Here is a 12,207-nt window from a genome sequence, read left to right as displayed (position 1 = left end):
TATTATTACTTAGGCAATTATCATTTTATTTTATTTTTACTATAATATATAACCATACCAAGGAGGTATAAAAAATTTTACCAGCTGGAATAACCATATGTTATGTAGTAACACTGGCTAGTTGTAAGCAGAAGCCTCTTTCAAAATCCTACTTTCAGAAAACCAAATGCTTCGAAGAATTACCACTAACTCTGTTTCTCTAGAGAATACGAAAGTTATTGAACAGTAGTGTCAATAAATTTATTAATTAGTAATTTCATAATAAATATTTCATAATAATGAACAATGATTATTAAATAATTTTAATTGGTAATTAGTAACAAATAATAATTGATAATACTCCCTGCTTACTATGCAAGAATTGCCACCCTCATTAAGCTGTTTATTTCAAAGAAGAATAATATTAACTAAGATTTTCTGATTGCTTCGATAGGCTCTATGATCGGAAAATTGGAATTCAGTATAAACGCTTCGTTAATACGAGAAATAGGAATAGGATTACAGCATCACGTCACAAATCTTCTTTGCTCAAAATCTAGGCCTAATTTGTATGTCAATACCATTCGAAGATAGTTTAAAAACCTTACACATCCTCTCTACACTCTGCTTATAATTACAGCAGATCAGGCATCAGACTTGCCTCCAAGATGATCACTTTGTAGATATAGAAACTTATTTGTGCCAAAATAGTATCCATCCACAGAAAAATAACACCAAGTCGTCGCGAAATCCAAACATGTATAGACCTACAGTATTATCAAAATATTACCTTGCTATATCAATACACAATTCGAATTCCATGAGAATATGTCATTATGGTATATCATAAATCTATCTATTATGAACTATCATCTGAATTATGAATTTAGATAGGCATATAGAAACACTCTCCACTATTATGCATAATTATTTTCTTTCTGATTATGTATAATTTTTCATGGACTGATATTTTCTAATAGAAAAATTGTAATATTTACGAGTTTTTTTTAATCATTGATATTGTAGAAGCGCAGTGGAATGGATTAGTTTCTCATCCTTGAGGTCGGGAATTCGATCCATCGCTTTGTATAAGGATGTCATTTCGCTGGTGGCCTTGAGCAAGGCGCCATCCCCTACCTCACCCCCGTTTGTAAGAGCTGGCTCTCCCCACCCCCCGTTGGGGAGAAAAAACACAATTCCTCAGGGAAAAATCATGTATTTTCTACATTATTAGTAGACTCTAAAATCGATTAAATTAAGCATTTGAAACCCCTAAATTGTCAACATGTTTCTACTATCGAAATATTTTGAGTGACTCCCTATTATGCCCACTTTGCTGTTGTAGAAGATATCTGCACCCCTTGCCAGGGACATTGCCCTCCCCCACCCATTAAGGACCTCAGAGCCCCGTCATGCAAATCCTTGCGCTACTCATGCAAAGGCGCATTATCTCATTGTTTCAGTACATTGCTAGAAATAACCTCTCATTCGCTTCACGCTAAAGAAATCGAGGATTTTTCACGCAAGGATTTACTTAACTTTTCAATTATAAAAATAATGTAGGCATATGATATATAGCATCATAAAATCTCACCGTACATGTTATAAGAGCATCTCATTAGGCTTGGCTTGGTATCGAAGAGTGGTGCTAATTACAGACACAATTCGAAATGATGGTGTTAATTACAAAACACGGGTGAATCTGTAATTAACATTTAAGAAGCTCTAAATTGTTGTCAGTAAATTGAATAACATAACTGCTCTTGACAATAATACAGAATATCAATAAATTCTATGATGAAGAAAAAAAAAAGAAGTGCACCTTTGCCTAGGTGCCCGATCCTGCAGCCACGTGACAGCTACGTCAACCTAACTGCTTCCGAATGTACGCAAAATATATATGGTTGTTTTTTCTTTTGTTTTTTTGTTTTTTGTTTTCATTTTAGCTCAGTGAAGAATTTTAGAGCAGATATCAAGCAACCAGAATAGAATAGACCCTTACAGAGTGTAACTGAGCAATCAGAACAGGGGGCAGGAATACGCGTGCGTGTCTAACAAACACATATTTTGTTCAACAGACGCACGTATATTTCCGTGCTTTAACATAGTTATGATAATAACTCTATGGTTTTAACACTGTCCTTCTTGGGACCTTAATAATAATAATATGTCGCTCTTATATAGCGCTTCATGCACAATGCCTCTAAGCGCTTCACATTACTACCCCGGTCATTGGATCCAACACATATGGAACACATACTCAGCTCCCTGGGGAGAATTCCATAAATATTGCAGCTAGTAATCAGCCCAGTTGTGTTCGAACCTACCAGGTACCCACTTGTACTCCTGGGTGGAGAGAGGCAACCGTTGTAGATAATGTGCCCTGCCCAAGGACACAAGCGATTTGCACAACGAGATTTTCGAACCCCCGACCTCGAGGTTGGGAGTCCAAGCCACAACCGATGCGCCAACCGCTAGCAACAATATCCAAGGGGTGGGGCGTACTGACGTATATTATTTTATTAATTTTATTTAGGCCTAATACTTTTGTATAGGCATAATATGATCTAACTAATAATTGTTAGGCCTACGGTGATTAACAATATTTCAGCTTTATTTTTATGGCAGTAGGTCTATCATCTGCTCATGTAAAATGATCAAATATGTGTCCAGATGATTAACCTCCAGCGAACGAACTAGGAATAATTCAGTTTCCTTCGAAAATCATGCCAGATTAATGGGTCAATGGGCTTATTCGACTGGTTCATTACGTTGAGTACGAATTTTCGTTGAGTATTTTTTTCATTTGACTAGTTCGTAAAATAGACTTCGTTGACAACGAATATTAACGTAACCAGAATGCGTTAATCAGCGTTAAGTTATGCACGTGACCAAAACAAAATATGGCCGATTGGTCAGTTTAGCAACAAAACTTGCGTTAATATAAATTAAATTAAATTTCAGAAATTAAAAATTATAATATTTACCCACATTGAAGTCTAAAAATAATTGTAGGCTAACATAATTAAAAAACTGGATGAAAACATTTTTTTTACGCAAAATCCATACTGCTACAATCCGAAGCAGCCTTGATTACACAGCGTGTATCGCGGTAACTTTGCAGCCATTTTGTTTTGTCGAGTATTTACCAGTTTTCTATTCGACTGGTCGTCTTCGTTAAGTAGGATTTTACCACTGCGCGGCTGGGCGTGGTTTAACGAAGAACGACCAGTCGAATACTGCCAATGGTTGTACACTTGTATAGCTCAAACAACATCTGTCTTTATGCGCTTTCCAGGACACTGACAGGAAAGAACAAAACCAAATAAATGGTTTAAACGGAAAAGAAAGCGGCAAAAGAAAAACTACACACATAGAGAAAGTGAAAAAAAGCAAAAAAAAAAAAAAGGTTAGTGAAGGAAAATTAGAGAATATCAAATAAGAATGATTTAAGATGGGGCTTTTAAAGATCATCAGAGACCTTAACGACATTTAACTTCTTCTCTCCATATGTCTTTAAATGATGGTAGCAAGAAAATGAGGACGATATTGATAGAGAAGACAATTTTTGCAAGTTCCGATTTTATTTAATGCTAAATTTAAAATTAAACATTTTTTTTTAGCTGAGCTCAGACATATAACATAAGTTTATTAAACCCAGTCTTATCTAGTCTAAACGCTGATTAACAAGAGATAAGATTTTAAATTTCTAATACACAGATAGGCATTCACAAGACGCTATGTTACTCGTGTAATGTTTTCCTAGTGTGAATCGGATAATTATTAGCTGTAACATATAATGACAGTGACGTTTCGTTCCCCGATCTGTCAGACCAGTTAGCATCTGTTCAAAAAGAAAACCATTTGACCTCAACTCAATAGAATAATACGGTATGCTAAATCAATCACTTCCGCAGTGTTTCTGCAACGTTGCAGTACACATCGTTGACTCCGACGACTAATGTTAGGCCTAATGGAACTCACACATATCAACTCAGGTAATGTGATAAGCATGTACTATACTATAATCTGAAGTAACTGTTGTTGTCTCACATTTCATAGTCGGTGTAGGCCCTACTGGATTAATAACCCCTGTTGTGGGCAGACGATAGCTGGTACCGGTTTACGGGGTAGTTGAGGCACGAAGAGACCCTTTGGGGAGAAGAAAATTACTGTATGACCTACTATAGTAGTACACTTTTTGAGCGCTCTCATCTTCTTGAAAAAGCACTATATAAATGCTATGATAGTCATACAATATAGCTTTTATTCGCCTGTCCAAAAATAATGCAATTATGATAAATATAGTTGTTTTGCAACGGGATATAATGTATATAATTATGTGGTAACTTGTTTTTCAGACATGTGGGCTCTGGAATTTGACGTAACCTATGTATTTGTCAATCTTGCCATGATTATCATTTCGTATGTGTAATCGTGTTTATGCTTACGTTTTATTGTTGTATTTGTAATATTTTATTGGCATATACTAAATCGGATTAGTCCTGTAAGACATCCGGCCGAACATACTTTAATGGTGGCCCAAAACGACCCGGAGGCATAGGCCCGATAATAGGTTGTCTTGGTTGGTTCCTTAAATTCTTAAATTATTATAAACAAAATGATTCATTTTTGTAGCAATTTATTATTTTTTCGTCACTTGTTTACAGATGCGAACAAACCGTTCTATCTTTCATTTACTTGAATTGTATGACAGACAATGGATTTGAATTACATTATTGATTGACATCTAGAGTGCTCACATAGAAAATGATAATAATTTATTAAACAAGTGAACGTTTTATTGTGCCGTGTCTATTATTAGCTGTCTCACAGATGGCGCGTAGATCAATACCACTAAAATGGGGTGGAGAGGTCAGTGAATCTGATAAATGTATCGAAAGAGGGCTCTCTTCTAAACAGGCAACTGCAGTTTTGGCAGGTCTTACAGAACATCCATTATGTATTATGACGATTATCATTATTATTATGATAATTATAATGATATAACTTTTGCTTCCCTTTAGATCAATGAAGAAGCTCCATGGACCCTACAACTGACCAACTTTTTATTCTTAATGGCGTTAAGAAGCTAACCACTAAAGATAGCCCTCCATTTGAGTGCAAACTTAACGGGGACTCGACCTTTCCTCTTGTACGAACTAAACAGGATAAGGTTATTGTTGCAGCAGCATTTCACGGACTTGGTAGAATCGTTGTTTTTGGAAACAAAAAATTCGTCACCAGTGAGAATGAGGATGACGACTTTAATATCTTAGTAAACAATGCGTTCAGGTGGCTTACGGTTAGAAAAAGTTCTCGTGTTGGGATCTGGGTTCCAGGTTGCGATACTCTACAAAGACGATTATCAGACGCTGGATTTGATGTCTTTGATTTTCTTCCAGCATCCACGACGAATGTAGACGTAATATTTACAGATAAAATAGCGCTAAATGAGGCAGAAACTGAGTTTGTTGATAGCTTTGTCCGTAATGGTGGTGGCTTACTGGTTGGTGCTAATGAATTAAGTTCATTACAAGAATCGGTTAACAACTTCATAACTGGTTGTGGAATCTCTTTGCTCAGTCAAGTATCAGAAGAAAGCAGTGAATACAATGTTGGAGTACCTGAGCCGTCAGAATCATTGCATTATATTTTCAAGGAAGTTGGAAAGCAGATCGATTTTAAAAATAGTTCACCTTCAAAATTGCTACTATATGGTGAACACACATTTGGGGTAGTTGTACGAGAAGATGGTGACGGCGTAGTTGTTGCAGCTAGCCATGTTGGTCTTGGAAGAGCTATGCACTGGGGACATAACGGTATCCTCAACAAATGCAGAGAATATGGCATCGAAACATTAATAGAGAACACGTTCAGGTGGATGTCGAGAAATAAAGTTGCAGCCAAAATTGGTTTTCTAAAACCTGTAAAAGATCAGTTGAAAGAGACAGTAGAAAACCTAGGACTAACAGTAATTCGGATTAATATTGATGATGATTTTGGAGATCTGGATATTTTGGTTGCAGATAGTAGCCACGAATACACACAACATCAACTTGATAAATTCTACAGCTTCCTATCAACTGGTGGAGGATTACTTACTGGTGGTCATAACTGGATTACTAAAAATGACAGCACAAGTGCCATTGTTAAACCAGCAGGCATAATGATAAGTGAAAAACCTGCGCGAGGTAAAGGTTATGAGACAGCAAATCAAAAGATGCAGTATATTCTTAATGTTACCTTGGCATTAAAACGATTCTTACAACATGCTGATGGAGAAATTGAATTGGACGAGACAGAACAGCAGAGTTACAGAACTAGTATTTGTCAAGCGCTTGAGGAATTACCATTGACGTGTAAGATAGTATTCAACTTAGCTAGAGAATATCTTCAAAGAATCCCAGTGGCTATACCAACAAAGAAATCGCCTGTAGACATTTGGACTCAGCCAGTTTCGGCTTCATACGCGTTCATTTACAGCATACTGGCATTGAGATTGCAACCTTCCGATCTACAACAATTGAAACTGAACGGCGAAGTCTTTCCTGGAGAAGCTTCATCAAACATCCAACCATCATCTACGACAATAACAATCGACGCAACTTATGATGGCCTGCTAAGAAACTTCCCTTCTGCCAACAAAGCTGTAAGACGTAGTACTGGTCTGTATGCTGCACCTGCCGAAATCATTAATGTAACAATTCCAGGTGAAGCAATTGATAGTAAATTATGTGTACTGATAGGCTGCCATACTGACAATCTTGAGAAGAAGGAACAATTGCATCGATTCCCAAGGATTTCAAGATCGTTTGATCTGGATTCAGTCACAACACAAGCTGCGAATGTCTTTGGTGGTTTGATCTACATCACGGTACCATGTGACACCAAGATTGGACCAATTTCTGTCACCGTTGATGGTGCATGTAAGTCTCCGCAGTTTTTTGCTGGTAAAACAAGTCTAGAAGAATGGCAACTATCAATGGAAAACCATAACGTACCATTTTGTGAGCTAATTTCTGAAAATATCATCATCACCCTACCTTCGTCAGATGCATTAAAACACTGGGAAGACGCACAGGCGATAATGGAAATATATGAACGGGTCGTCTGCAGTTATGCTGAGTTATCTGGTATTGACGTTAAAAGACCTAGAGAAGAGCGTTTTGTTCTTGATGTTCAGATCTCTAAAGGTCAGATGCATGCTGGGTATCCGATTATGGGACCCATAACAAATTCAGATAAGATGATAAGCCTAGACCGTGTAAGAAACAATAATATCTGGGGTCCGTTACATGAACTGGGGCACCAGCATCAAAGCAATGGATGGAATCCAGTAGGGACGAAAGAAGCTACTTGTAACATTTACTCAGTTTATGCCTCAGAGGAAGTTATGAAGATACCTCGCGAGATGGCACACGGGGCGCTAAAGAAGGAGAAACGAATACAGAGAGTGGAGGACTACGTCATAGAAGGCTCTCAGTATAAGAACTGGAATGTTTGGACATGTCTTGAGACCTATCTTCAACTGCAAGAAGCTTTCGGATGGAAATTTATCTCTGATATGTTAGGTCAATATAACAACCCATCATTTAAGTCACCAAAAACAAATACAGAACAATTAGATGTTTGGATGGTACTCTCATCAAAGTTGACAGGTTTCAATCTCGGCCCATTCTACAAGGCATGGGGCTGGCCGGTCACTGATGAAGCCTTACAATCCATAGAAACCCTACCAGCCTGGGACGATAATCCCATGATTGACCGTCTCAACCCATAGACCTGTGATTAGGCCATTTATTAGCTTGTTATAGTTTTGCCAAGTTTCGACGAAACAAGTGGACATTATAATTATGAAAATAATTAATAACACTAATAATAATATTAAATTATTTAACACTCTGCTACTTTTTTTTAATTGTTTTTTGGTAGTAGTTTACAGAATGCACTGAAAATTGGCGGCAGCAAAACTGCATCGGCAACTGTTATTAGTAAGATAATAGCATTCAGACTAGAATTAGTCGTATAAGAAAATGATATTTATTTCCATGATAAATAAATAAAACTAAGATGAAATATCATCCTGTTTGAGACACCGTGTAAATGTAGAATGTTGCAACGCTACAGCTTTTTTGATTTTTTTTTTCGTTTAATAATAGCAGACTTTCCCCCTTAAGGTATATTTTGTAGTTATGTCTCCACATATGGCCCATGCAACACAAAGATTATAGCAGACCCTGACGGAATAAATGCATTATTCTAAATCATTCCTCCATGGTTAGACATAGGCTAGAGTTAATATATGTTGACAGATGATACAATGTTGCACTGTGAACAGGGTGTACGCATATACATATTGTATTGTTCAATTCGTAATTGTTATGGGTTAATAAACACGTTCCCTTTACTTTGAAATAAAGTTACTTTAACCAAATACAAATTGTTAATGTAATTATTGCATTCATTACGTCTTTTGTAATTAAACCAGTCGGCAAGAAGGAAAAAGTACTGGTATCGGATACATTTAAGTAGGCCTGCAAAAACTATTCATGTATCCAAAGTAATAAATTTATAGACCAGAAAACCCTTTAAGTTATTTAGATTACCAAGGTGAGCGAGTACAAATGCAATTTATCGCGATGTGGGTGGGGGTTAAAGGGGTTACAAAGAACCTCCCAAAAAGTGGAGAAGGTCCGCATTTAAAAACGAAAAAATGATATTCGTAGATATATTTACAAGGTTCTTCAGAGTATCGGAGATAAGGGTCCACTTTCCACTGAAACCAACCTCTAACAAATTAAGTCACGCTACGGGCCGCTGCGTGACACTTATTAGGCAATGAACTGTAATGTTAGGTGTATATATTACAAACCACATGAAATTATTCTGAAAGATAATTCATATCAATAATTTAGAAAATATCAATACTAATTTAATTGTAGGTAAGACCAAAACTTTGTTAATTTTTCAAAACTCATGTCGTAGCATAGTAGGACATACATACATTATGTTATTAAATGAAACTAAGATAAAAGTAGTTTGAATAACAGGCTGTAGTAACAAAAAAGCTCATCAACATAAACAAAAATAAACTTGTTTATACTAACAAACCCATCAAATTCCGGCGCTGAAGAATATGAAGTACCCACTCCATGATGTTTAACGAACAAGGATTATCAGATCCCAAAAGCCGGGTATTCAATGCACCAGGCGGACGTCGGCCGACGCAATTCTGTGGTAAGCACAACGCCACGACGCGCGCGCAACGGTTTATTTTTAATGACGATCCGTTCACACTGCCACCGACAATCAGCAGACGGTTCTGCTCATAATAGGCGACAGAGTTGGATTCGTTGTACGACTGTCGTACGACGCTCAGTGAGTGCCCGTTTAACAACGCTGATTGGTTTAGCAAAGTTCCTATAGAACTGCGTTGAACACGGTTTTGGTCGTCTCGAAATAACGTTAACGTCACTTACTTTCTAAAAACTCCAACGTTGTCGTGGAAATCAAGCATAGAACATTTTTACTTTATGTAATTATCAGATACCCTTGACGTGTGAAAGCGAGAAACAAGCAAATGTTACTTTGTAAAGTCATGGTTCACACTTGCACAAGGCATTGCAGGACACTGTGGGGCATTGGCCAATCTTTTGGCTAACCTGTAGGTCCCCTCGAACAAAGAGTGCGAAACATCCCCCGTCACGAATTAAATTAAAGTAAGAATAACATTGAAGTAATTTAAATGTACTAATACATTTAAATTGAGTAATTAAAAATATATGATTAAAAACTCGAGGAGTAAAATATAATAAATATTATAATAATGATAAGTATAGACAATCAGAAACGGTATTTAAAATATAATATTCCAATTGGCAAAAGGACACGGCTTATCACACGATGGTTATTTTTGTGCGGAATTCAATTGAAAATTGTTTACATCTTATCATCTTATTTTACAATAATTGGAGCGTACAGATGTCTATAATAGTGGCCAGCCAAAAATGATGTTCTCATTTCATTAATATCGTATATTCACAACCTAAATCTTTTCGCATCATCCCACAGTTTGTGTCTACTGATGCTACTCAGAGAAGAACTCTCAAGATGCTAAACAACACAGAAATAATAGCCTTGTGTTATTTTCCTGGAACATTGGCTGTAGTCATATTCTTAACGACGTCAATTATCCTTTTCGGAAATATAATTGCTATAATTGCCATCATTTCTACTCCAGCGTTAAAGAAACCGTGTTACATTATTCTGGCTAGCATGTCGTTGATCGACGTATTAACCGCGTGCTGGGGAATAGCATTATCTGTAAATTGGAGGTTCACGCGACAATTTTACAATACTGAAGGTAATTTAGGAAACATGATATTCGCTATAATTTGCCTGCATGTTATATTTTCTTTTTTTCATCACATTGTTTTGATAGCCGAAAGGTATCTGGCGATCTTCTTTCCGTATACGTATATTGATAAAGTGAATAATAAATCAATCAGCATAATTTTATTTTGTTTGTGGATATTATGGTTGCTACTTATATCGGCTGTCTGTGCCACAACACAGTCAATAGTCGAATACTTAGCTTTCTTCCAAGTATTTTTTATAGTGGTGTGTTTTCCGATGTATGGTTTTCATATGCGTATATATTTCAAAGCTAGAAGAGCATTTCGCCAGAATTTAACTAGTGATCAATTGCAAACGATGAAGTATAACTTTAAGGCAGTAAGAATGACTGCAATGATCCTTGGTGCATTCAGTATGTCAATGGTACCCCTCATCTGCTTCATCATCTACGATATTTGTACTGATCAGCTGGACAGTCATGATTGTTCGACGGTGTTTGACATTCTTGTATGTTTCATATACTTTAATTCAGCATTGAACCCAGTAATATATGGTGTTGCACATAAATCATTTCGTGATTCTTACAAAAACATCTGCAGAAAATGTGCATGTAATCGTGGCATATAAAAAAGAAATCAGACAATAATAGCAAGTATGGAGAAAACTGTATAATCTGACACACCATAATACTGAACCACTCCAATTTCTACTGAGAAACCAGCAATGCTGAAAATCCACCTGAATTATTTCACGTTACATTAACCATCAGGCGGTAGAAATAATCCAGACTGAAAAACAAACTGACATAACCAAATTCGGATTTGGTGTGAATCTACCTATACGGTACCAGCCAGACACCCGATAAACCATGATGCAAAAACTTAGATGGCAATGATTAACCAATGTAAGGAAATCTGATAGTCATTCCTTGGTATTGCCAAAACTTATGGTATTTCTTTTCTCTAAAGCCAGATGGTACTGAAGAACTAAATTTTACTTAAATAAACATTGTGTCTCTATTTAACATTTTTATTTTATCTTTTTCAATTTAAAGTCGAAGATATGTCCTGGTACCCGATCCTTTCATGTTAAATTGGATAGGCTTATTTTCATAAGACTTCTAAGAATGGATATCTTGTGCACCAGCACCACTCGACTATTTTATTCGTGTGGAAAGTCTTTAACTAAATTTATAAGAGTTCAACATTATCGATGCATTTTACGCTCAATGAATCAGTTCGAATTAGTTCTACATTACTAAGCTATGTACCTCAACATTTTTAGAAACGTATGTAGTCCTAATATTATTAACCAAAGATAAAAATAGTATCATTCTTTAATTATTCAATTATTTATTATTCATTAATTCAATTATTATATATATTATACAAAAATTGAAATATTTATGTCAAAGCCTATATATATACTGTATATAATATATATATATATATGTATATATATATATATATATATATATATGTGTGTATGTGTGTGTGTGTATCACTGTACTAAGCTCTGTACCTCAAAATTTGTATAAACGTATGTAGTTCAAATATTATTAACATAAGGTAAAAATAGTATCATTGTTTGACTTAGTTAAGATTTCTTTTTAATTTTTTGAAAAGCGTCTAAAATATGAAGCTTAATAAGTCATGTGCATTTGTTACATAAAACCTTAATTAGTGATATTGTATTTACAATTTTTTACATTACTAAGCTATGTACCTCAACATTTTTAGAAACGTATGTAGTCCAAATATTATTAACAAAAGATAAATAGTATCATTCTTTAATTATTAAATTATTTATTATTCATTAATTCAATTATTATCATACAAAAATTGAAATATTTATGCCAAAGCCTATATA

General features: G+C 35.6%; 1 protein-coding gene across 1 annotated transcript; it reads left to right on the top strand.

The window, feature by feature from the left end:
- Positions 1-3,848: 3,848 nt before the first annotated feature.
- Positions 3,849-8,422, top strand: LOC117112669 (TRPM8 channel-associated factor homolog). Its single transcript, XM_033255789.1, has 2 exons — positions 3,849-3,977; positions 5,007-8,422. The coding sequence occupies exon 2, from the start codon at positions 5,024-5,026 to the stop codon at positions 7,760-7,762; it is 2,739 nt and encodes a 912-aa protein (XP_033111680.1). The 5' UTR covers positions 3,849-3,977; positions 5,007-5,023; the 3' UTR covers positions 7,763-8,422.
- The last annotated feature ends 3,785 nt before the right edge of the window (positions 8,423-12,207 follow it).

The sequence above is a fragment of the Anneissia japonica genome, unplaced genomic scaffold (genome assembly GCF_011630105.1).
Source record: "Anneissia japonica isolate Jap-2015-1 unplaced genomic scaffold, ASM1163010v1 scaffold288053_len460827_cov147, whole genome shotgun sequence".
NCBI lineage: Eukaryota > Metazoa > Echinodermata > Crinoidea > Comatulida > Comatulidae > Anneissia > Anneissia japonica.
Note: the sequence above shows the minus strand (reverse complement) of the source record. Positions and strands in the feature narration are given on the sequence as shown.